The sequence below is a fragment of the Diabrotica virgifera genome, chromosome 8 (assembly GCF_917563875.1).
Source record: "Diabrotica virgifera virgifera chromosome 8, PGI_DIABVI_V3a".
NCBI classification, from domain to species: domain Eukaryota; kingdom Metazoa; phylum Arthropoda; class Insecta; order Coleoptera; family Chrysomelidae; genus Diabrotica; species Diabrotica virgifera.
Genome location: NC_065450.1, coordinates 70,294,773 through 70,322,730, shown reverse-complemented (window position 1 = coordinate 70,322,730; position 27,958 = coordinate 70,294,773). Strand labels below are relative to the sequence as shown.

Genomic DNA, 27,958 nt, shown 5'->3' with positions numbered 1-27,958 from the left:
GGAAGGGATATTTAGAAAGTAGGTGAATGAATGACAAAGTAAGATCAGAATGTTTTGAGCTGTCGAGAAGTGAAGTCGAGTAGTAGACGGTAGTGTACGGAGAGTGAGAAAGCCGGTATAGTTCCGTGAGTGTGGAGTATCTATCGTGGAACGAGAAGTAGGCCAGGTCGAGAGTAAAAGAACCTCCTTGAGCCAAGAGTGTCCGGGTAGCTGATAGCAGTTTCGAAAAAGGTAGAACACAGCATCACGACAAAAGCAGGAACGAGAGCTATTCGAGCTAGTTTTTCAAAGGAGAACATTACTGGAAGCCAGGACGAGGTTTGATCGCAGCCAAGGATAGCAGGAAACGGGTCTTGTGTGAGGACATTTTCAGTTCACCAGGAAAAGGTCAGTCTCATTTGTTTGGACATGAATGTATGGGTTTTTCGTATTAAATTCCACATAAAAAATTGAATAACATAATCAATAATATCAGAAAAGCTTCATCAAACTTAAATAGAGTTGTTCCTAATAACTCCTAATAGTTAAATGTTAATAAAAACTTTCAATTGAAAACCAAAAGGAAATAAGATTCCCATTTGTAAATGTTATGTTTAAGAATAATAAGAAATAGCAAATATTAAGCATTGATTGCCTTTTAAATAAAATAAAAAATATTTTGATTATAATTGTAACCCATATGTGTATTTTTTTTACTCTTTTCTTTTCTATCCCGATTAGGAACCATTAAGAAATATTTGAAGCCACGAAAGTAAGTAATTAATTTATAATTCGCCCTGAGATTGAAAACATATTGATATGTGATCTGGTTAATTAATTAGATTAGTATTAATACATTGATTAAATTAAGTGACATATAAGAATATTATCTCATATCAATAATCAAGATCACATCAATATATATATTTTATGTGTATGTATATATAAATTGTGTAGAAGTATTAAAATTTAAAATAAATGTGAAACCTATTTTTGGATAGTGAAAAAGGATTTATTTCGCGACCGTCATAGCGACCGTCATCTCTTCGACGAAATAAATTTTGTACTTTTCTATATTATGTGTATCTATACATAAATTGTATAGAAGTATTTAAATTTAAAATAAATGTAAAACCTATTTTTCGATAGAAAAAAAGGATTTATTTCGCGACCGTCATCGCGACCGTCATCTCTTCGGCGAAATAAATATTTTGTACGTATATGTATTGAAGTTAAAACTTCTTTAGGGACGTTGTGCACTTTTTGGATGGGAAAAAGTATTAAATTGGCGACCGCCGCGCCGTTGGTTGCGACCGTCATCGCCTCGAAGAAATAAATTTTTGAAGTGAAAACTTCTTAAGGGTCGTTGTGCAGTTTTTGGATGGGGAAAAAGTATTAAATTAGCGACCGTCATCGTTTCGACGAAATAATTTTTTGAAGTGAAAATTTCTTTAGGGACGTTGTGCACTTTTTAGATAGGGAAAAAGTATTGAATTAGCGAACGTCATCGCGACCGTCATCGCTTCGGCAAAATAAATTTTTAAAGTAAAAACTTCTTTTGGGGACGTTGTGCACTTTTTAGATGGGGAAGAAGTATTGAATTAGCGACCGTCATCGCTTCGGCGAAATAAATTTTTGAAGTGAAAACTTCTTTAGGGACGTTGTGCACTTTTTGGATGGGGAAATATTATTAAATTTGAATGGGGAGAAAGTAATAAATAAGCGACCGTCATCGCTTCGACGAAATAAACATTTGCAGTGAAAACTTCTTTAGAGACGTTGTGCTCTTTTTGGATGGAAAAAAGTATTAAATTATCGACCGTCATCACGACCGTCAACGCTTCGATGAAATAAATTTGTAAAGTGAAAACTTCTTGAGGGACGTTGTGCACTTTTTGGATGGGGGAAAAGTATTGAATTAGAGACTGTCATCGCTTCGACGAAATAAATATTTGAAGTGAAACTTCTTTAAGGACGTTGTGCACTTTTTCGATGGAAAAAAGTATTAAATTAGCGATCGTCGTCGTTTCGATGAAATCAATTTTTGAAGTAGAAACTTCTTGAGGGACGTTGTGCACTTTTTGGATGGGGAAAAATATTAAATTAGCGATCTTTATCGCTTCGACAAAATAAATGTTTGAAGTCAAAAATTTCGTTAGGGACGTTGTGCACTTTTTGTATGGGGATAAATTACTAAATTAGGGACCGTCATCGCTTCGACGAAATAAATATTTGAAGTGAAACTTCTTTGGGGACGTTGTGCACATTTTGGATAGGCGAAAAGTATTGAATTAGGGACTGTCAGCCATCGCTTCGACGAAATAAATATTTGAAGTGAAACTTTTTTAGGGACGTTGTGCACTTTTTCGATGGAAAAAAGTATTAAGTCATCGCTTCGATGAAATCAATTTTAGAAGTGGAAAGTTCTTGAGGGACATTGTGCACTTTTTGGATTGGGAAAATATTATATTAGCGAACCTTCATCGCTTCGACGAAATAAATTTTTGAAATGAAAACTTCTTGAGGGACGTTGTGCACTTTTTGGAAAAGGAAAAATTATTAAATTAGCGACCGTCATCGCTTCGACGAAATAAATTTTTTAAGTAAAAACTTTTTTAGGGACGTTGTGCACTTTTTGTATGGAGGAAAAGTATAGAATTAGGGCCGTAATCGCTTCGACGAAATAAATATTTAAAGTGAAACTTATTTAGGGACGTTGTGCACTATTTCGATGTAAAAAAGTAATAAATTAGCAACTATCATCGCTTCCACGAAATAAATATTTGAAGTGAAAACTTCTTGAGGGACGTTGTGCATTTTTTGGATGGGGAAAATTATTAAATTAGCGACCGTTATCGCTTCGACGAAATAAATTTTTGAATTGAAAATTTCTTTATGGTCATCACTTCGCTGAAATCAATTTTGTACATATATAAATTATGTGTATGTATACATAAATAGCATAGGGCATACGCATCGCGCATATTGTATATGATATAGGTACAGCACTTCTTTTAGGATGGGGTAAAAGCATTGAGCTCGTAATGTATATACTATAAGAAGTTTTCACTTCTGTCGGCACTCCCACGAGTGCCTTCAATTTTTTTTAATTATCCGAATATCTCTTTTCTTGTAAGAGCTGTACCATTTTTTGTAAATAACAACATTGATTGACTCATAAAATAGAAGTTAGATTGATAAGATTAGAATGGCCCGCACACAGCCCAGATCTCAATCCTTTTGAGCATTTATGGGATGAATTAAAAAAGCTATTTGCCGTCATCCTACTAGGACTTCAGAAAATTTGGTACAGTTATGGCTCTCGTAGAGGAATATCGGGCTATTCCCCAGGCAAGGATAACACATCTTTATTCGATGTCAAACAGATTGCGAGCAGTCGTTGCAGCAAGAGGTGGACATACCCGCCACTGAATTGTTTTGTTTTGTTAATTTTAGTGCGCTTGATAATTTTAATGGAATAAACCTTCAAAGCAAGTTTTCATTTTCAGCTCTTACAATAAAAGAGATATTCGGATAATTCAAAAAACAAAACCTTAGTGATACCTCCAGGATAACACAAAAGGAATATGAAACAAAATTAGCCTCCAATTTTTCCACAGAATTTTTTAAAGTTAGGACCCCCGTATAATGCCATCTGAGCAAAAGTTTTTATTACCGGAATAATAACAAAACGACATCAATACATGTACCTACAAAGTGATGCAAGAATCTTGAAAATCGGAGTACAAATAATAAAGTTATAGGTTGTCAAACTTAATCAAAAATTTAGGGTGGATGAATTTTGTACCGGTGAGTGTGGATAGGTAACTCATGTCTTTAGAAATCATTTTTTTTAAACTTTGTAGAGGAAATTTAGAATTAATGCTGTAGCTAGTAATGAGATATATTATAATATCGGAAAACAATTTCAAAAATAGTGTTTATAGTCCAGGGCCCATCTGTTTTGAGATGAAAGTTGAGAGGTGACTCACATTTTTTTGCAGAAATTGCTTGAAAATAACTCAAATAATAATATTTGAGTTATCCTCCCTCTCAAAAAGGTCCGGAACATTGTTTAAATAATTAAAATGTCAAAAAATGAAGGAAAAATTCGATTTTTTTCTTCGTTTTTTGATTATAACTTTAAAAGTATTCATTTCCGAGAAAAGATGTACTGACATAAAAGTTGCGTAATTAAATTTGCTACAATATAGAATTAGTTAACAATTTAAAAAAATAGTCACCCTTGTTGCAAAATAGCAATTATTGCGAAAAATCCATACAAAAACAAGTATTCGCATTTTACGTTTTTCAACCATTTATGCTACACTTAGGAAATTCATATTTCACCCAGAAAAACTTCATAATACAGTAAAATAATACTGTAAATTTCATTATGATCGTTTTAATAGATTTTGCAAAATAAATTTTGCAATCCAGCTTTCGCAAAAAAATTCATTTTTTCAAAATGTTACAGGACTGAAAATAAAGTAGATAGCAAGTTGAAATTTTTTTTGCGTATAGAAGTGTACTGTAACTTTCATTTGCAATTTGTAAAATTAAAATTGATTAACTACGACGGCGTCAGAAATTTTTTAAAATAAACATTAATTATTGGTGCTACGCGCAGGACAGCCGTGTTCGATTCACACAAGTTGATTTTCACCAAAATTTCTTCCAATCTTTATCTAATATATTATTTTCTTACTCTATATTTTGTTGTATTTTAATATTTTAATTCCACAAAAATCAAACTAATTTTATTATTGTTTGTGAAATATTGTTTAAACAATTGCATATGTATAAAAATAATAAACTTTTATTCTCTAAGTTAAAATATATGAACAAAGAAAGTTTTTGCTAAAAAAAGTGTTATTTCAAAGGATAGAGTAGGTGTTTTTATTTTGCAATAAACAAATTTATTTATTTATATCGAAATGTAATAAAAATTAAAATGTATCAATCATTATCAAAAGTCATTGGCATGCCCAATCAGAGCAACCTATCCTCTGTCCTGCGCGCAGCACCAATAATTAATGTTTATTTAAAAAAAATCCTGAAGCCGTGGTAGTTATTTGATTTTAACTCGGTAAATTGCAAATGAAAGGTACAGTACACTTGTATAAGCAAAAAAAAATTTCAACTTGCTACCTGCTTTATTTTCAGTCCTGTAACATTTTGAAAAAATGAATTTTTTTTGCCAAAGCTGGATTGCAAAATTTATTTTGCAAAATCTATTGAACCGATCTTAATGAAATTTACAGTATTATTTTAATGTATTATAAAGTTTTTCTGGGTGAAATATGAAGGTCCTAAGTGTAGCATAAATGGTTGAAAAACGTAAAATGCGAATACTTGTTTTTGTATGGTTTTCCCGCAATTATTGCTATTTTGCAACAAGGGTGACTATATTTTAAATATTTCACCAATTCTATATTGTAAAAAATGTAATTATGCAACTTTTATATAAATACAACTTTTCTCGGAAATGAATACTGTTAAAGTTATAATCAAAAATCGAAGAAAAAATCGAATTTCTCCTTCATTTTTTGACATTTTGATTAATTAAACAATGTTCCGGACCTTTTTGAGAGGGAGGATAACTCAAATATTATTATTTGAATTATTTTCAAGCAATTTCTGCAAAAAACAATTTTGAGTCACCTCTCAACGTCCAAATGTACTAATATTTTTACAGATGCGCTCTGGTCTATTATCCGGTACGTTACGTTTCTTGATATCATTTTCCGAACTTAATATTATTGTAATTGTACCCCAAACAAATATTAGCCGATTAAAATCACAAGGTCGCAAAAATTAGCGTTTAAAACTATATCTCATTACGCCAAATACGGAAATGGAATAAAAAGAGCATTATATACTAATAATATGAATATTTATTTAAAAGAATTATGTAAATATTGTCATTTGGTTTGAAGTAATTACGTGAAATGAGTGCGGCTGCTACGATTGCAGGATTGGCGCTAGCTGCTACAGCTGCGGCTACTTTGGTTGTAATTGGTAAGTTTCTACCATAATGAAATAATATTCTTATTGCTGTTTCAATTTAAGTTTTAACATCTCCCTTTTTTTTTCTTTTACCAACTTATATTACGTTAGAGCTATATTTTTAATAGAAAACTTAGTTTATAAGTAGGCATGTTCAAGAGCTCGAGCTCGGCTCGTCTCGAAGCTTGGTTCCTTTTACGAGCCGAGCTTCAAGCTCAAGCCAGTATGTTTCTTCTATATTCTACGCTACTTTGCTCTGCCAGTTACAGCACGGAATAACTGTTTGGGATGGTTCTTGTCATTCAGACAGAAGTTTCAAACTACAAGAAGAATAATGAGGATACTTGCAAGAGCAGGGTATATGAAACACTGTAAACCTTTGGATTTAGGTATTATGTCACTACCTTCACTACATATATCTCTCTACTGCCTTCCCTCCGTATGGAGTACTGGGCACTCTTGTGATTCTTAACCAAAAGTGAAATATGGCTGATTGGCTGGATCAGCGCAAGTCTTTTCCATTCATCTCTATCTCTCGCTCTCTGTTTGACCTCTTTTGATTTCAGGCCAATTAGTCCTTAACGTGAATGGGGGCCCCATTCAGGTTGTATCAGTATCAGTATCGCGATACGGATCTCATTGTGAATTTGGCTGTCTCAGTATCAACACTCTATATTTTCGTGGTCTACAGTTATATCGCAGTCTGTTTCACGACAGTGAATACAAAGCTCATGATACGTGTATCGCAACTTGAATGTGTGCCTTAAGAGAATGGTTCACTCTACACAAAAAGTGCTAATAAACCTTTATTAGCACTGACAAACAATTATATCAGCTACACTTCTTGGTTGAAACATTTTTTACGATGTAAGATTCTTGCATGGTAAATCAATGTTTTCCGTTTCACCCTCTGCAAGTGGCGAAGGGGTTTAGGAGAAGCCAGGGGGTACCTTGGTACGAACGTCAATGAAAATTGGGACCATTTCATAGAAATTAAATGTAGGATAGAGAAAGCAAGATCATCTGCATTTCAAAAAATGGCAAAGTTATTAAAATGTCATGATTTGTCGATACCCATATAAGTCAGGTTATTGCGATGTTATATCTTTCCTATACTGTTGTACGGAGTTGAGTCGTGGACTCTCACAGACGTCACCTGCAAGAAAATTGAGGCTTTTGAAATGTGGCTTTATCGTCGAATCCTGAAGATATCTTATACCGACCACGTTACTAATCAGGTTGTTTTGCTGAGACTGCAAAAAGAAAAAGAGCTGTTAATCAAAATAAAAACAGCCAAAATCGAATACCTCGGTCACATCATGAGGAACAGTGAAAGATATGGACTGCTGCAACTAATCTTGCAGGAAAAAGTAGAAAGAAAGCGAGAACCAGGAAGGCAAAGGATTTTATGGCTGAAAAATCTACATCCGTGGTTTAACACAACCACTACAAATATTTTTCGAACAGCAGTGTGCAAAGTACAGATTGCCATGATGGTCGCCAATATCCGAAACGGATAGACATTACAACAAGAAGAAGGGCTTTATCGGGATTTCATAATTTTGTCCCTCATTTTATATACGTTAAATAAGCTGTTCTTCGCACTTTTTATAAAATTTTTTAAATAATAATATTCTGAATGAATAAAAGTTTATAATGATACTATTTATTATATTAAAAAAAGAAATTACGTTGTTATTACCTTCCTGCAATTAGTGTTTGTGTTCATTTGCCAAATAATTGTTGATAGAAAGTGAAAATGTTGGAAGTCATCTATGAATCTGATATGAATAGTTTTATGTTATGTAGCAATGGTGGATGGGCAATTAACCACAAACTCGACATCACCAACTTCCACGTTCATGCAATTAAGCGGAAATCAAAATAATGGCCAGTTGATCGACCCGAACGGACCAAGTGTTCAATTTATTCTATACACCAGGTAGTTACATTTTTTCCAACAGTTATATTCTATATTTATGACCGAGAGAGTAAATTATGTTATAAAATTATAGTTAAAATTATGCTATAATACTCTCCCGGTCATAAAGATAGACTGTAGTCCATTTATTGACGGTTTTTGCTTCTCGTTTTAAAGATCCGATTGGATTTACATGAAATTTGGAATAGGTACTCATAGCTACCATGTCAACAAAGTGATATTTTATTGTGTGTTTTGCCCTGGGGTGAGTACCATCATACGTTCAAAATAAGTCCGAAAGTGGATAAACTGACTAATTCTCTTTTGTTCTACAGAGATTTTTCACTAAGTCAATACTTTTTGAGTTATTTGCGAGTGCATATGTTCATTTCTCAACAAAAAAAACACGTTTTAGACGATTTTTCGCAAATAACTCAAAAAGTAAGTATTTTGTCGAAAAAAATATTCTTTATAAAAATATAGCTTATAAAAAAGTGTGCAAAAAATGGTGTATGTATAAATTCTGTGGACCCATTATAAGCAGAGTTGTAGATAATGAAAAATAGGTTTTTATTAGCCAAACTCCAAACCGAATATTTCAACGTGAAACAACCAAATAATGAAGCCCTTTTTGGGGAAAACTCATTACAAAATGTTTAAAAAAGCGTTTACTTTTGATTTTTAAAATAGTTTCCAACATGAAAAATAAGTAAGTTACCCTCAAAATAATGTTGGTCTCTTTTATTTGGTAGAGTCTTTTCCCCGAAAAGTGCTTCATTTTTTGGTTATTTCACGTTGAAATATTCGGTTTGGAATTTGACAAATAACAACCTACATTTCATTAGCTACAACTCTGCTTCTGCTGGGTCCGCAGACTTCATACATAAACCATTTTTTTTCACTTTTTTAGAAGCTACATTTTTGCTCAGAATATTTGCAAAAAAATTATTTGCAAAAAATCATAAATAACTCGAAAAGTATAGGTATATACTAAGTGAAAAAACTCTATAGAACAGAAGTTGCTTAGAATTAGTCAGTTTATCCACTTCCGGACTTACTTTGAACGTATAGTTTTTCACCCCCGAGAAGGGGTGAGAGTCACCTCAGGACAAAATCACACATCGGTACAATATCAGTTTTTCTCTTTGACATATTAGCTAGGTACGTGTATACCAAATTTCATGTCAATCCAAGCTGTTATTTAAAATCCGGTGCAGAAACCGTGAGTAAATGAAGTAACAGTAGTTTTAAATGCTGAAAACGTGGTCATGAGGTAAAAAAGCCCATATTTAGTGATTTTTTATGTTTATAGTTGTTTTCTGATACCATCGTAGAGTCGTAATACGCAGGTATAAGGATCAGACGTATTCTTATTCATAGCTCAGGGACAAGTGAGCCATGTACGACGTTATTTTGACCGGAAGTGAAAATGAAAAAGAACGTGTAGGGGAAGGACGTCGAAGATGACGCACCTAAGCAAAATACATTTTATTTAAGGGTAAAAAATATTTAAGCTAACTTTGAATGCTACGAGCCTGTAATTTGGACATTTCTATAACCAATTTCTAGGATTATTTTTAAATTCAATAAAAGGAAGTATTTTTTATGCGGCTTTAAAAAAAACGCTTTTGCGCCATCTTACCTTCCACCGAGGGAAAGATGACGCACAGTGATGGTGAAGATGGCGCATGTAGGTATCTATATTAAAAGCGCAAGTGATATGAAAAGAAAATTTATTTTTTAATACTGAAAGTAAGAAAATGTAAACAAAGCTTTTTTAACATATTAACAAAAGTCACAAATGTAGTTTTCGGGACTTTTGGCTCCACTGCATTCTTTATGCACCCATTGTCCACAACTTGTGCATCTGAACCATGTTTCCGTCTTTTTGCCGAAGTCTCCACATAATATGCAGATATCAGTTTCACCTCCCTCGTTGATTATGTCATCCAACTCATCGTCATTGCAAAGACCTTCTTCATCAAAATCGCTTTCTTCAGTATCGCTATCCTCCAAGATTTTTTTGTTTATTTTTTGTTTGATTATTTTTTGTACTTTGGCTTTCCCTTTATTTTTATTTAGTTTTAATCCTGCATCATTAACCAATACTTGTCTGGTTACTTTTTTCTTTCCTTCTTCCGACTTCGCCAGTTTTTCTTTTTTTTTATTCTCTTTTTCTTCTAAGAATTCTTTTAAAGGGGTGCTTGTTAGAATTTCAGAATGTTGCTTTTGTCGTCCATATTTTCTTTTAATTTTTTTATTGGGCAAAGGAACTGGAGAAATAAGTGAAAGAGAAATATGTGGACGTTTGGTTATTTCATTTTGTTTTGTGGGGGTTGTGTGACGACTTTCAGGAGACTGTCGGCTGGTTGATGGACGTGGTAATTCTGGTTCTCTTATAGATGGTGTTGTTATTAGTGGAGGTGTTCCCTGAGGTGCAGGTTCAGGAGAAACACCTCTATCCAAGCTATCATTGTTTAAATTATCAGCAGGAAAAAAGTCATCTTCTGTGAACTTATCAGAGTTTAACGGAAAAATTTCGCACGTTCCGAAACCAGAAACGGCCTTATCAATATTTGCCACCTGATCATATGCTAACTTAAAAATCTCGGCGACATCATATGGAGTAATTTTATCTTCAAACTCTGAGTTGCTGATCTTAGATTTTAGAAAGGAATTGCAATGGCGACCATACGCATATTTTAATGCAGAAAAAAATGACACATCAAGAGGTTGTAATTTGTGGGATGTGTGGGGTGGAATACTAACCATTATAATCCCATTCTCTTTGCAGTAATTATAAATATCCAGTGAAATATGGCTCGAGTGATTATCTAATACTAACAGCACGGGATTATCTGGACTAGACAGGAAATGCAGGACATTTTTTTTGGAAATGCTTCAGCCATAATAAAAACATAGACGTATTACTCCATCCATTATCCGTGCAGTTGTAAATCGCACCGCTTGGTCCATTTTTCTGAAGCTGTGGGCTCATCCTCTTCCTGGGAAATATAAATAATGGAGGTATGTAGTTACCGGAGGCACTGAACGCCATTATTACCGTGATATTCTTCCCTCGTTCCCACGAAGAAATGATTCCAAACTGCTTTACTCCTTTGGGTCCAAGTCTTTTACATGATTCTTTAGGAACCGTAGATATACCGGTTTCATCAACATTGTAAATGCGATCTGGCAGAAATTTATATTTTTCTTGCACTGTTTCCAAATTTTTAAAAAAGCGGTCTACTTCTATTTTATTGAAGGCTGTTATTCTATTAATGCTTGTAGCTTCTGGCTTTCTCAAGGAAATTTGAGGATTTCGTTTTATAAATCCTAGATACCAGTCTTTTCCAGCCATTTGTTTATTCTTATTAAAATTGTGTTTAATTTCATTGCGTTCTGCATAAGCAAATGCCATGGTTCTCAGCTCTATGCAAGTGATACCAAAAAATAAATTGGCCAGCTTGAGAACATGATCTAGTATCTCCTTTTCATGATGTGCCGAAAACAATGGGGCTCTACCAAGAGACTCTGATTTGACTTCCTTTAATACATTTTTAACCTTCCTTTAATAAGTTTTCTCCTCAATGTAGCTTCTGGTATTGAAAATGCCCTTGCCACTTCCCGAATTTTACGACCATCTCTACAAATTGCATTCAATGCTGCATTAAGAGCTGCTGCAGAAAATGATCCTCTCTGTGTTTTTCGTATATATTTTCCCATTTCTAAAAAAGAAAAAGATGCCTCAAAATGCAAAATAGACACTAAATAATAAATATTCTATACTCCATTGTTATTTAAGGTAATGAACTGAAAAGGCAAAGATGACGCACTATAACAGCAAAGATGACGCAGTCTGCGTCAACTTAGCCTGTTCAGCATAACCTACAAAAAATGGTTATCAAAATTATCCATCATCAAATATTTAACAGATAAATCCTCGCTAACTGAAAATAAATATCACCTACTCCCATGAATATGAAGAAAATCCAATGGAACCATTTTTAAATAACTTACCATTAATATTCGCAGTGTCAAAAATAACAAGAAATCAACGTGTTTCGCGTTACTCTGCCTCACAGATACTAAACAGTACGAAAGCTGACCGATGAAGTTTTAAAGTAATAGTAGTTTCTAAAGGAGGGCGCCACGGGTATAAAAACTGAATTTAGTGAAGTACTTGATAAAATACAGAGGTGCGTCATCTTAGACGCTGCGTCATCTTCCCCGTCCTTCCCCTATATTGAAAACACTATGAAACGTTCTGTAGTTTATCAGTTTTATCGCTGTAAAGCAGATTTTTCTTTTTCAAGTATGTATTAATACCTATAAGTTATAAGTTGACTTAAGATTTGAATGATTTGATAATAATAAATTCATGTGTACAAATGTACTTATAATCAAAATTTTATGAAGATACATTCAAAAAGTACAGAGCTCTGCATAGTTCTGCGACTAACGTTTATTAATCTCAAAATGTATACATACTCAGTAAGAAGATACAGAATCACATTGGTTTAGCCTTTAACTGCCTTTGCATTGTTGGCAGTTGTTTGAATACTTACAAAAGTATGAAATGACGCATATTAGATGATTCTGGAGGTTTCTGTGGTGGTTGTACATAAGTATTAGGTTCTGAATATTGTATTGGGAATGTGGAATAGTAAGAATTTTGATACATAACACCATCATACATATTAGAAAATTAAAAAAAAAGAATAGGCGTTTGAAATAAAATTTTCTAATTTATTTCCGCATATTGGATGCGCCTTTAAAAAAAAATGTCAGATTCTTAATCAGCCAAGCCAAAAACTCGAAAAAAATTGCGTTTTGATCAAAATTTTTAATTTATTTCCGCAACATTGGATACGCCATTTCGGCGTTCATTTAAAAAAAAAACTGTCAGATTCTTCATCAATTCATCAGCGAAGCCAAAAATCCTTGATTACGAAAGTAATTTCGAAGTAGATGAACAATATTACGCTTTTAAAGGTTCATCATGACCACGTTTTCGGCATATTTGTAACCACAGTGCAACGGTACATGTGTTGTTAACTTTTATTCAAAAATATTCTTTCTGTAGGGATAATCCTCCGGCCAATTTAAAAGTTGGAGATGAAACTGCATTTAAAAACTCAGGTTTCAATAAAACCAGTTCTACAAAAATTATCATTCATGGATTTACAAGCAGTATACGCGACATAATGTTTATGAAGTTGAAAAAAGGTGAGTGTTTTTTGTTTTTATATTTATTGCAATTTTTTGTTTGCGCATTGACCAAGAAGCCTCCTTCCTTAACTTCTCTATTAGTAGGTACATCCATTACAAGATTAAACAGGTAGGGATTCAACAAAGAGCTTTGAGGCAAACAATCGTCAATGGAAAACTTTCGATCAATTTCAAAGTACGTACTTCTCAGGAACCCATTTGTCTCTCATACATTTCCATAGCTCTTGGCTAGGTACTTTATCATACATCTTCACAAGATCTATAATAAATAACCAAATGTAGCAAATTTGGTTATTATAGAAAATACCGCCAAATACCGCCGTATTTCCGCGTCGTTGCGCGTCGCTCTACAGCTCTCTCCTAAATTTTCATTGAGTGTGACATTAACTTTATCTCTCTATAGTTCTTACAGTCCTGGATGTCCTCTTTATATTTATAAAATGCTACCATCACACACTCTTTTCATGCATTGGAAATCCTTTCTTCCTTTATACGCTATTCATCATTTGCCACAAAAAATCAACCCCTGCTTCTCCTAGAGCCTTCTAAACCTCCACATGTATTCCATAAGATCCTACTGCTTTACCATTCTTCATTACATGTATTACATTTTCATTTGGGATCGCACATCTTCTGTCTTTCTTCTGGTGTTGTTCATTTAGAAACTTTCTAAAGTACTCATAATATCTTTGTTTAGTTCAACAACGGTTCTTAATATTCCTAATATTCATATATCCTAATATATATCCTAATATTCGTATATCCTAGTATTCCTCTCTTTTAGACCTGTCGTACCTCTTTCTAGCCTCTTTCCACTCCCTAACCTTCTGTTGTACTTCATCGTTCCACAAACAAGTTTCTTTGTCCCTAGGAGGCCCTTTACCAGATGTTTTTACTAGAACTTAAATCTCCCACTCGTACCATAACTTTGCTGTTGGGTTCCCACCAGTCATTTACTGTATCTTTTTCCTCAAACTCTTCCAGCACTCTACACCTAAAGACTTTTGCCAAATCCTTATTCTTTAACTTCCACCACTTTACTTTATGGTGTCCAACTTGCTTTCCTCATCTTTATCTCCGTATCGATCCCCTATTACCGCTCGTTTTTGACTAGCTATACACTCATACTTTATCACTTTGCTTTCTATTCCCACGCTACTATAGGTAACATATTGGTCTTCAGTCAGCCTGTTCTATCGGTTGCTAATTTTCCATTTCGTAGGTCAACCGGTTAATAATTCTCATAAACAATTCGTACACTTGACTGAGTAACGATATATATCTATAATTCGCCTTCTCCTTCTTACAGTGCTTTATCCTTAAGGACGTTGGCCATTACATTTGCCCATTTAATATTATTTGCACCCACCCTGAATAGTCCTATGGGGGTTATATTCTTCCATTGTCGTAGGTTTTTAAACCTAGAGTTGAGTTTTCTTCCTGGTCCTCTTTTGCTATTGATTTTGCCTTCAATTATAAGTTGGAGCAGTTCATACTTTTGAATTCTTACGATGTGACCAAAATATTGTGTTTTCCGTTCTTCAATTATAAGCATGAGTTCATCCTCCGCAGGACTTCCGCGTTTGTCGTATGGCTCATGTAGGATATTCTGAGCATTTTACGGTAACACCAAAGTTCGAATGCTTGGATTCTTTTTTGTGTTGCTTCTGTCATTGTCCAGGCTTCAGCACCATAGAGCAAGGTGGAGAAAACATAGCACTTAAGTATTTACCCAGCTGACGGTTGCAGAGAACTTTTTGCATTTTCTAAAACACTGTACGTGCCTTTTCCAAATGCGTCTTTATCTCTAGTGAGTGGTCCCAAGTTTCATCAAGATTATTTCCAAGGTATGCTATTCTTGTTACTCTTTCCAGATCTGTTCCGTGCACATTTACCTTGACCTTTCTGTTTTGGTGCTTGCTGATGACCATCGTTTTTGCCTTCTTTGTATTCAATTTCATATCAAATTCTCTACAGGCTGTCGTTACTAGGTCCATTAGGCGTATAATTCGCCAAGCAGTGTTAACTACGAGAAAAATACTTATTTGAAACTCGTACAATTAGTAGATCAAGTTACATTTATAAGTAACCCTCCCCAAATTCTTAACGAGGTATACTTATATATCGGTGATATTATTTTTCCACCTTTAATAAGACTGTTTCTTCCCTGCAGCTTATCTCGAGGCTGGAGACTTCAATGTTATAGGTATGGATTGGTCTGTATTATGCGACTTCGAGTACATTTCTGCCATGCATGGGGTTAGAGAAGCTGGACAATACTTGGGAGAGTTCATAAAATGGCTGCAGTTTGTAGGAGTTTCCTTGAAAGATATTCATTTAATAGGTCATAGTATGGGAGCTCATGTAGCTGGTATTGGGGCGGGTAAGATAAAGAATGGAAAAGTTGGAAGAATAACAGGTAATTTTCTATTTAGTTATCTACAAACTTATTTATGTCGGTTATTTCCAAAGCGTTGATGCAAAAAGTACAAAAAGATCTTACCCTTGACAGGGGTCTCCAAACACACGTAGAACGTATTTTCATCTTAATGCAAAGGTATGTCTTTTTATAGAAAAAATTTAGATTAAGCTACGTTACTTGGTGTTTTCTGTACAGTGGGAAGACCATTATAAAGAACTTTACTTGCCGTAAACGGACAGAAACGGTATCTTTAGCGGCTTGCGTAAAAGACATTACAGCCAGTAGATGAACCTATCTGGGCTTTTTCAAAAATTTAAGCTTCATACTGAGTGTATTTAAAAAATTTAGTAAAATTAACGAAAAATAGACAAAATATAATAATCAGCTTTTGGACACGTTATAACCTTATTGTTTAAAAAATGATATTTTTTATACGTTCACTTATAGTACATGAATTAACTTTGACCATAACTTGTTATTATTGTTTGTAGGTCTAGATCCTGCTAGACCTGGTTACAGAGATAACAGATTAGATAATAAACTGGACCTCAATGATGCAATGCTCGTAGATTGTTTACATACATTTATCCAAGTGTTAGGTCTTGCAGAGCCGGTCGGCCATATCGACTTTTATGCTAATGGCGGAATGTTCCAGCCAGGATGTCCTGACCTAAATGACATGTGTAAGTCAGTTTGATAAATAATTTTTTTCAAACCTTATTATTTATCACCAATAAATCACCAATTCTTAGCTAAATACATTTATCACCAATTCTTACCTAAATACATTAATAAATTAGATTTTGTTTAACACAGTGCATAATGAAGACTTGTTTGTCACCTTCCTCCGCAACTAACAGTGTTAATCCTGACGTCTCAAGCAATGACAAGATTTCTAATACTCCAACTTTAAATACATTATGTTTCTCAATACGTTACATTAAATATAATTACTCCGGGGTTTACTAGCACGAGTACTGAATAATTTAGAAAATAGCAACAATGATAAATATTCTCTGTTCTTCTTGCAATAAGTCGTACTTGTCGTACATTGGTCAAACATCTCCACCATTTAAGTATAGGATTACTCTCCATAAAAGTAATTGACACCTTCATCCAGACCATAGTGCATTAGTTAAACATGTGTATTCCACACTCAGTCACTTCATGGGCTTGTCACTATTCTTCATCATAAAAATAACAAATTCAAAAGGGAATTTCTAGAAATGTCTTGCATTTTCATGATTTTTCTATCAATGTTAAAGGTGATATTTTAGATATTTGGAAGAAGTGGGACAAGATCTGAAAACTCAAAAGATTATCAGCTGGAAAAACAAAGTAAGGAACAGATCAGGATGGCGGAAAATCATAGAACAAGCTAAGACTTTCAAAAGGTTGTCGAACCCGAGACTATGATTGATTACCTATCTAATCTATCTAATATATGTAGATATTTTTTTCAATTGCTCATCAATAGCTTTTAATTTAGTTTGAAATCAGTATATATTTTGCTTTCTTCTCTACAGGGAAAATAGGAGAGAGTCTCTATTGCAATCATGGTCGAGCATATCATTTATTTGCAGAATCTATAGTAAATGATAAGGCCTTTAAAAGTGTTAAATGCAAATCTGTGCAAGAAGCAGTTGTTTCCAAATGTACCGAAGAGTCCGATGTATACATGGGTCAATACGATTCTTATAATAAGTAAGTCACTTTTATTATTTTTTCAAAAATAATACTAAGTAATATTAAATCTAACTAATCTACTAAAAAGGTTATAGAACAATATTTGGGAAAAAATAGGGAAGACCAAAAAGGCTTGAGTGGCGAAATTGGGAATATCGTTTCTCGGGTACCATGAATTCTAAAGACTTTTACCAAACGCCATTTTCAAGAGGAAGGAAAGAATTTTTTTCTGTGAAGCAATGCTTATACCTATACCCCGTTAAATGGGTTATAAGGGCAAAAAATCGCGTTTTTTCATGTTTTTACTTTGTATTTAAATAGATTTTTTCCAAAAAAAAATTATTTTTGAAGGGAACTTGCACTAAAAAATTTTTTTGCATAAAATTGTTAATTTATGTTTAAAAATGTTATATTCAAAATATTACGTCTTAACAATGAATAGTGTACGTACAACATCTGATCAAAGTTCCGCGCCTAAAATTTCCGTTTCAAACAACTTCAAAAGCGCGAGCTTGGGTCTGACGTCACAGGCCACATTTATCGTTTTCGCCCGTTTAGTGTATTTAGTGTGTAATATACTTTATCAAAATGGAAAACAAATCTGCGCAATATAAGTACTGTATAGTGCCTGGATGCACCTGGATGCATCAAAAAGTTCTTTTTTATGAAATTACTTTTGTCGTTTCTTGTGTTGAAAAAAGAAACAAGTAACTTAAAAATAAACAAAACTTAGTAATAAAAGTAAGAGTAACTAAAAAGTATTGGTGCTACTATAGTATGCGGTCTACAGTCATGATTCTACTATAGCTTGCGGTCTACCGAGGGATGCTGTGTGAGTATACCCTATTCCACGAACATACGCCTGTTTTGGATTACTTCGACAACGAATATTTTACTGTGCAAAATAAGAAGAACGAAAGTAAATTGCAAATTACGTTGTTGTTTATTGGAATAATTATTAGCGCCATTTACTTTCGTACTTCTTATGTTGTACAGTAAAATATTCGTTGTCGAAGTAATCCAAAACAGGCGTATGTTCGTGGAATGGCCCATATAAGCTGAGATGATAAAGATATTAACTTGTAAAATTACAATAATGATTCTTCTTATTTATGCGTATTATTAACTTTGTAAAGAAGGGTTTTGTTGGCTATCGGTACGTCTGCTAATCACCATAATCTTTTCTCAGAAGGCTTTGAACACAATAATGAAAGGCTCCAGTAGGTACTAATAAACATTACAATCAAATATAATAAACTTCATAAAAATTTAGTTTCTTTATTATTATGCAAATTACACCGTAATCTTTTCCAGGATATACGAAATCCTTCAATTAGAGTTAGGTAGATGAAACCTACGGGGAAAACCGTTTACTATAATAAACATAATGGTACCAATTTCAGTTTGAAACTAAGCTGATTGGGGAACTACTTACAATATATAAGATGAACATAAATAATACGTAGGAATTTTCAATTAAAGACGATTAAAATGAACTGTTGTACTTAATCGCTTTCTTTTGAAAACCCCTCGTGAGTAATAATACTTATACGTTATAAACACATTAGTAATTTCTAAAGATTTATAAATTTGACTTTAAAGTAAATAAACTGATTGTAGAACTATGCAAGAATACAAATAATAGATGGTAATATCCATTTAAATACGATTAAAATGTAATACACCCGTAATACCTAATCGTAGACGTAGATGACTGTGGCTTCTGACGTCAGACCAATAGAAGGACGTTCAAGAGCCTCCTAAGATATTTGAATTTTATAGCATTTTCAAAGCGCCGTAATTAGCGTACGGGTTAAAAATATTTGTTTTTTTCGCATGCAAGCGTTTTAAGATCATGTTACCTTATGTTTTTTAATATTATTTTAATATTTAAAAATTTATGCAAGTTCCCTATTATACCTAAATAGTCGAGGACATGAAGCTGAAAAAATGGCAAAACCTCGCAATTTTTTCGTCCAGCATCGATTTGTACAATAATTTGGGATTAGGCTCATTTCACTCTCTAGTTTATTTTCTATATTGAGCCGTTGTACGATTTTGGTTTTTAAGGGTGAAAACTACCCCTAATTGTAAAAAATTATAAAATAACAATTTAAGCTTTATTATTGTCAACATTTAGTTCTTATTAGTTACATAATGATTGTTTTATGCTTTAAGATATACTATCATGATATTTCAACCGTTAAAAACCACCCTTGTTAAAGCTATATAGGTATAAAAAATTTGCTTATCCTAAAAGAATATTTTCGGCTTGCATCGATTTACATAAAAATTGGGGATTAGGATCATCTCACCCTGTACCTCATATTCTATATCATGCTTCAGGGCGTTGATTATTTTTAGGGGTGTAAACTACCCCTTATTGTCAAAAATTATATAAACACTCATATAAACACATATAAACACAACTTTAATATGGGTAAAATTTGGTTTTGATTGGTTAAATAATGGTTGTTTTATACTTTAGGATATAATATCATAATATTTCAACCCTTAAAAACCACCCTTAATAACATTTCAGTTTTTATAAGTAGATATTTTAATAGATCTATACAGAAAAAAAAGTAGAATTAAAGAATTACAAAAGCATGTATTTACACAAAAATACAAATTTACAAATATGTACAAATACAAATACAAATAGTTTTTTAGTCATCTTCCAGTATACGAACCGGTTCTGTGGTATTATACATACATTGAAAATTATCCATAAGCGGACTATCCGAATTTTTCGAAAAAAAAATTCGTTTTATAAATATAGCTCCTTCATTTTTGGCGATAAAAAGTTTTTTCGAAAATGGCTTTGTAGGGTTTTTGAACAGTTATAAGACTGTGTAAACTAAATTTCGTAAGATTCCTTAGTTTTTAATTAGGGTGGGTTTAAAGGGCTCGAATAAGGGGGTGTTTGCTCGTAAAAAGAGGTTTTAAACAGCTATATCTCGCTACCCGTTCACTGTAATGAAAATCTATGCACAAGGGAATGTTAGTTATTAAAAAAAGCTACAACTTAATATTTTATCATTTTTTGTATCTCCAGTATTTTCGGAGATATTTTGAAGTAAAAGGTGAACAATGGGAAATTCCAAAAAATTAATTTTTCTTTAAACTCCAATTTCTCTAAAATTAGGCTTTTTAAATAGATCAAACTTCTTGGGTGTACTGATAATACAAATATAAAAGGAATTACAAAAAAGGTGAAGACCGATTTCTAATTAGGAGGGTAGTTAGGGGGTTGTTTTCACTAATTTTTTCATAGATAAAAGCAGGTACCGACCTTTTTTTGATCATAAGTTGCTTAATTTTTAGGCTAGAAACTTTTTTTATTATTTTCTGAAAGGGCTAACTAGATACTCGAAAAAAGATTATGTAAGTTTTCCTAAAAAAATGCAAAGTTTTTCCGTTATTTTACTTTGAATATTTCAAATGATGCTTTTGACGAAAAAAGCTCACTTTTAACATGCCGTATCTCGGTTTGTATTGGTCTTAAAGATAATACAGAAAAAGAATTTCGTTTGTGTTACTAAAAGATACAATTTTGATATCTACAGTTTTTTTGATTAAATGCATATTTTTCGAGGTATTCTCAAAAAACACTCTATAGTGGAGTCACTGAAGGTGGATATGAGCTATTACCTCCGATTTCGTTGAACCTCCATCGATTTTCATGAAAATTGGTGAGTAATTAGAGGTTACCTCAAGGAACAAAGGTGATATGATGCCAACTTGCGCTTTTACCCTGGGGGTGGATGCCACCCCTTCTCGGGGGTGAAAATTATTTTATTAAAAATAACCCCATAATTTGATAATGGGACAAATTTCAAGCAAAATTGGTTATATAAAGTTAATAAAATAAATCAAAACTTTTTGAGTTATTAAAGATCAAAAATTTTAATTTTTCTTGAGAAAAATGCAGCTTTTTAACCAATTTTTCATTAATAACTCAAAAAGTGTAAGTTTTTACAAAAAAGTTATTATCAAAATTGAAGCTATTAAAAAATGAAATAAACCCCTTACTACAAAAACCTTTTATTGTTAACTAAAAGTGAGTTTTATAGGTAATTGAATGTATATTTTTTTCGGCGAGTAAAAACTCTTAAATATTCAAGCTGAAATAATGGGAAATTGATGGATTTTATAACATAAACTTATTAAACATTTGTCAAAGTACTTCAAAATATCTATTAAATGAGCCCCCAAACATGTTGATAACATTAAAATTTATGCTCCAAAATTTTTTCAAAATTTATCTTTTAAAAATTTTTCCAAAAAATGTTATTGTTGTTTTTTTAATAACTCCGTTTGTGTTTACGATATCAGGTTCATCTAAGAACTGTTTGAAAGTTAATTCCAAGTGCTATTTAAGCACGTTGAATCTAATCTTTTAGACCCCTTATTTTTTTTTAAATAAAAGGTTAAATGACTCCGGTTGCATGGTTCCCACAGCAAAATTTAAGATTTAAACATTTCTATCTCTGTTATTTTTTACCCTATAGAAATAGTAAAACAGGTAAAATATTTGGCACAGAAAAAACTAAAATTTGGTTATATATAATTTTTTATGTATATTGAATATTTTTGGAGTTATTATCAAAAGAATATGAGAATTACAATAATTTTAAAAATTATGATTTTTTAAAATTATACCTTTTTTTTTTCAAAAATATGCATTCTAAGCCGGTCAAAATTATCGAGCACATTACTTATGCTAATATAAAGAAGTTCTTGTAAGGATTACTATAAATTTTAATTTTTGTGGAAATGGCGTATGTTTAATTTCTCACTTTTTCCTAAAAAATTCGAAACGGTTATTTTATTTTCATTATAACTTGCTTAATTTTGACGCAATTACCTTGTTCTGAAGCTCATTTGATAGGTATTTCGAAGTACTTAGGCAAATATTTAGCAGGAATATTTTATACATTGCATCGTTTTCCCGTTATTTAAGCTTGAATACTTAGATTTGAGTACTCGTCGAAAAATATACACATCCAATTGCCAATAACTCACTTTGAACTAACATTAGTTTAGTTCTTTATGTAAGCAGTTTATTTAATTTTTTATTATCTTTAATTTCAGTAATAATAACTTTTTTGTAAAAGCTTATAGTTTTTGATTTATACGTGAAAAACCGATTTAAAACGTGCAATTTTTTACGAAAAAATAAAATCTTTGGTCTTTAATAACTCAAAAAGTGTTGATTTATTTTAATAACTTTATATAACAAATTTTGCTTATAATTTGTTCCTCTATCGACTTATGGTATTGTTTTTAATATAATAATTTTCACCCCCGAGAAGGGGTAGCATCCACCCCCAGGGTAAAAGCGCAAGTTGGCATCATATCACCTTTGTTCCTTAAGGTATCCTCTAATTACTCACCAATTTTCATGAAAATCGTTGGAGGTTCAACGAAATCGGAGGTGAAAACCTTCAGTGACTGCACTACTAAAAAAGTCGATTTTTTCATTGAAAAACTGTTACTTTCAAGCGCGAAAAACTCGAAAAGTATTAGTTTTACGAAGAAAATGTAAAAAACATTTTTTTCTTAGAATTACTTTTTACATCGATTTACATGGTTAAAATGTAATAAAAAATTCCCGCCCCGAGATGGGGTGGCAACCACCCTCAAGGTTTTAGCGTACAGCGGCTCGATATAGAAAATGATCCTTGGACTATTCCCTAGCCTCTGTGAAAATTTCAAGTAAATCCATGCTGGACGAAAAAATTGCGAGCCAAAATGCTTCATTTCCTCGACTAAAATGTAAATTTTCTGTGGATGTATACAGTATAAATTAAAGAAATATGGAACATAGCTTTTTAAGACACAGTGTTTGAACTGCATTTGAGATAGTGGACCAATATAAAAGTTCCAGACATTAAAACCAGAAATCATAGCAACATTAACATTGGCATGTAGAAAAGATCTTTGAACTAGAACCTCCTACTTCTATCTCTCTTTTTAGGAGTTTACTAAAATAGCGAGCCCAGCCGAATGAGCCGAAAGTAGATAATCGGACTTAAGGATCCGCACCGCACCAAGGAATAGAACCAAACCGAACCCACTACCTACATGCACAGACAAGGCGATTGTAGATACGCGGTACAAATGGGTTTATTTTTATAAGTTTTTGGATATATATTTAAAACATAATTTAACCTAAAATGTTTATTTTAATATTTATAGTGCTAAATATTTCATGTGTATCTATTTATGGTTAATGATGATTGGCATTATACATAATATTATGTATATTGTTCTAAAGCTATTTTTTTGTGGCGTTTGTGTAATTTATTATTCTAAATGGGAAATAAGCCACAATTTAACTTAAAAAAAATATTTTGTTAACGTTTCGACCTCCACTTCGGACGTCGTTGTCAAAATACACAGTATTAATAAATTAAACAAAAAAGTTGTTGCTTAGTAAAAAGATTTCTTCTAATAATATAATTTATTCTAACTTATTCATATCGGCAATTATTAGAAGATTTTTTTTACTAAGCAACAACATTTTTGTTTAATTTATTAATATTTTGTATTTTGACAACGACGTTCGAAATAAAAGTTAATAAAATAATTTTTTAAGTTAAATTGTGGCTTATTTCGTATTTAGAATAATAATAAATTACATAAACGCCACAAAGAAATAGCTTCAGACAATATTTTAGGTGAAAAAATATGTTTTAAATAGGTACATATCCATAAACTTATAAAAATAAAATAATCTATTCGTACTGCGTATGCACAAAAAGCTAGAAGAATCTGCAAATTCTGCAATCGCCTTCTGCATGTAGTCACGTCGGTTCGGTTCTATTCCTTGGCGCGATCGCGATGCGGTCCCTTAAATAGGAACCGGTCCTAATACCTGATTCTGACCTAGAGGTGGGCTAGACGTATTTGCAATCATGTAACCGATCGTAATTTTTATCTGTGATTGTGATTTAACAGAGCAACAAAATAGTCGTATTTTAAACTCCTAATTAAAAATGTTCAAAAACATTCAACAGGTGTTATTATTTTGTCTACGTCATGATTATAAAATTAGGTCTGTTAGAATGAGAAACAATTGTATTCAAAAAGTAGTTTTTGTAATGAAAATAATATTGCATTAATAAATAATTTGATGTTTTTTTCATTGTCTTAATTGTTATTAGAAAATCTAACAAGAGCATAGGCGCCAAATTTCGGGCCAATGCTTTCTCAATGCATTCATTTTTTTCGAATTTTAAGAAAATAATATGTATTTTTGAAAAATATAAACGCGGAATGAAATATTACATTATTATCGAGGGCCGAAAGTCCATTAGAATAAAAAAAGTGTCATTTGAATGAGATATTTGAAATTAAAAATCACACTCAATTTTCTCTTCTTTTTACCGCTTTAACTTATTAAAATACACATTATAGAAGTTTTCAAAGACTTTCAGCACTCGGTAATTATGTAATTTTTTATTCTGCGTTTAAATTTTTCAAAAATACTTACTAGTTTTCTTATAATTCGAAAGAAATAAATGCATTTAAAAAGCATTGTCCCGAAATTTGGCGCCTACCCTCTTAAAAACGAAATACAAAGTAAACTTTAAATATAGTCTGTTCGCTAAACTCAGACGCAACTGGCTACATATTTTAGTCGATAATTTTTTTGTTTTTTGCCAATTTTGCAAAAATTGGCGAAATTACTAACTATTTAGTGATTATTAACTATTTAGTAATTATTTTTTGCCAATTTTACTAAAATTGGCAAAATTACCGACTAAAATATCTAGAAAGTTGCGTCTGAGTTTAGCGAACAGACTATACCAGTATTTGCTACAAATACTTATTAGTTACTATTTACTTTTAAATTAAAATTTCAGAATAGCAGCCTTTTAACCTTTTTATAATTAACTCGAGTTCTCCAATCAGAAATAATTAGACTAGCTTTGGAAATAACCGTTCGCAAGGCACTGATGTTCCAATGACACTAAGGCGTTCTTGAGCTACTTGTGCATAATAAGGAAAAATATATTTATTTTCTCTCCGCCATTTTAACGAATCTTCATTTCAAGGCAACCGATCGCATTCCCTAAATCTTTGCACTTCTATTATTGTCCTGCTTGTCGTAGTGCCTCATGGCTGATCCTGCGATCCCATAATATCATCCGGATCTGCAGATGTTTTCTCATGTTCTAATAAAATTTGAGTCGTAAATCCTTTATCTTTTTGTTCCATTCCAAGTTTTTCTGCAATAAGAGCGATTATATTTTCTGTGCTATTTCCGCATTTGTTGGATCCTTAAAAGGAATTAGTCGAAACCTTATTTTGCCAAGAAAAGTTGAAATCGACAGTTTAATAAAATTCCACTCATACATTGTTGAACTAGTGTTTACGTACATATTTGTTATGCTTATAATAGCCTTAACAATTTCTTCTAGCTGAATAAATCTTTCCAACATATAAAATGTCGAATTACAAAATGTGGAAACATCTTGCAGTAATTTGAGAGGATTCCCGTTTCCTGGATTTTTTGAAAATCTAAAAGTTTAGCAGTTGCTTGTAGAACTCTTTTTAAAATGGCTAATGGTATTTTTATTTTGGTTAAATTTTTAATGATTTTTAAAATCATTTTTTTAAGTTAAATTGTGGCTGATTTCCTCATCCTTTAAGCCATCATTAACAATAAAGTTTATTTATTGTGTGTGCAAAGCATCCAAAATGTTTCATTTTCACATCATTTTGTGTACCACCTTTAACATTTTGTGCATTATAGGAAACAATAATGTATTAAAATTTTGTTTTCTAAGTTCTCTAAGTTTTATAAGACAGCTTTATCTTACAAATATTGCATGATGCATAATTATCATCCACTTATATAAAAACGTTCCATAAACTACTAAATTTTTCTATTTTTGTTTGGCACTAATGGCATGGTATGCGTTCTAATAGCAAACCCAATTTTGTAATAGTGACCTAAACAAAATAATAACATGTGTAGAATTTTACGATGATCCATAGTGGTAACACTTTTTATTAGGAGTTTAACATACGAATATTTCGTTGCTCTATTAAATCACAATCGAATCGGACATTGCGAAAACAATCTAAGACCATATTTTGGGTAAAATGACGACGCTTGTCAACGCCATTAAATTTACATACCAATATATACATAAATATTTAAACTTTTTTTACAACTTTTACAACTTTCAGAAAGATTCATTTATAAGATTCAGTCGAATCCGGGACACGGCTGAAAAAAATACATGAAATCTGGGACTTTTCAATGAAAATCGGGCCATTTTTAAAGACGATAATTAAAATATAGAAACTAAAAAGTTTAAATCGTTTTAGTTTTTGTAGAACTATAATGCCACGATATAAAATGCATGCGTTTTGGATGTGGTATTAGTAGTACACTCTAGAAATTGTCGACTTTTTTTGTCCCACCAATTCAATTTGATGTGAATTCTTAGAAGAAGAACGTATTCAAAATTTCAAAATAGAATGTTATCAAAACGTTGAAAATTTAGATGGCCCGGAAGCCTTGTCCGGGACACGACTTCGTAATTTGGGCCATGTCCCGGATTTTTCGGACTAGTTGGTCACACTATTTATAACCCATAATACTTATATAAAATATTGTATTATCTCGGAATATCCAACTATTAATGAAAATATTTTTACGTTTCCTTAAAAGTTTACACATTGTAACATGTATTGTTTTTACAATGACTGATTCAGTTACAGACAAAAATCACAATGAATAAAATATCACTGTATCATAATTTAGCCCACCTCTAGACTCGTTCCGCTAATTTAAAACAGACTGAAATGGTAAATGTAGGCGGGCTTTTGCATTTGCGTAGCTTAGTTCAGAATCCAGCAGTCGCCTAAAGTATTGGACTTGTATAATATAATAATTATTTGAAAATATTTTGTTGGCCAACCGCCTAGAGCCGAAATACATGTATTGGCTATGATCCCTTTAAAGATCGCTGGACCTGTATGTACGAAACGTGTACAGAAATCAAGCAAAAAAATAAAAACTGGAAAATGGGCTAATGCACCCCTTTCTTAAAAATGCACCACTTTAAATGATAGCACTCCGTGGTTTTTTAATATTTGAGGGTCCATTGATAATATGAAACAATAAAACCCCAAAAACGTTGTAGTTTCTTCAAACCCTCTTTTTGTGGACATACTTAATCAATAGCGTATAAAATACAAGTAGTTAAAATGTATCAGTCACAATTTAATTACTTACATTCTGTAATTTTTTGTTTTAGCGCAAAAGGAATATATTACTTCAAAACCAGAGATAGACCTCCGTTTACCTTATAGACGTATATTTTGTTTGTTAGATATACATAAATACCTATTTAATAAAAATGATTAATAAAATATAAAAATTTTTTTATTGTTTACTAACAAATTTGTTTTTTCATCTTTTTGCTAGGTGACCAAAGGACTTCTCCCACCAGATATCTTTTGTACTTACCTCCTCCTCCTTCTTCTCTCACCATGACTGTTATCGATCGTTGTATATCACGTTGGCTACCATATTCGCTATAGTGACTTGATTGACAGCAGCTTCAAATAAGGATGTAGTCGAGTTTCCCTACCATTATGTTAGGTTCTTCAGCCATGATGTTTTTCTTCTACTAGGCCCACGTTTATCTTGGATCTTTCTCTGAATGATGAAATGAGTTAAT

General features: G+C 32.4%; 1 protein-coding gene across 2 annotated transcripts; it reads left to right on the top strand.

Moving 5' to 3' along the window:
- Positions 1-5,864: 5,864 nt before the first annotated feature.
- Positions 5,865-27,655, top strand: LOC114340775 (phospholipase A1 member A-like). 2 transcript variants are annotated; one of them, XM_028291545.2, is made up of 7 exons: positions 5,865-6,000; positions 7,798-7,930; positions 12,996-13,138; positions 15,315-15,560; positions 16,055-16,246; positions 17,090-17,267; positions 27,533-27,655. In XM_028291545.2, the coding sequence occupies exons 1-7, from the start codon at positions 5,931-5,933 to the stop codon at positions 27,585-27,587; spliced, it is 1,017 nt and encodes a 338-aa protein (XP_028147346.1). In that variant the 5' UTR covers positions 5,865-5,930; the 3' UTR covers positions 27,588-27,655. The 2 variants fall into 2 exon arrangements, with proteins under 2 accessions (XP_028147346.1, XP_028147347.1); XM_028291546.2 differs by lacking the exon at positions 15,315-15,560.
- Positions 27,656-27,958: the final 303 nt, after the last annotated feature.

Coding starts and splice junctions, on each gene's coding strand:
- LOC114340775 (XM_028291545.2), top strand. CDS start 5,931: ATGAGTGCGGCTGCTACGATTGCAGGATTGGCGCTAGCTGCTACAGCT. Junction 16,247..17,089: donor TCCTGACCTAAATGACATGT/GTAAGTCAGTTT, acceptor TCTTCTCTACAG/GGAAAATAGGAGAGAGTCTC. Junction 17,268..27,532: donor CAATACGATTCTTATAATAA/GTAAGTCACTTT, acceptor TTTTTGTTTTAG/CGCAAAAGGAATATATTACT.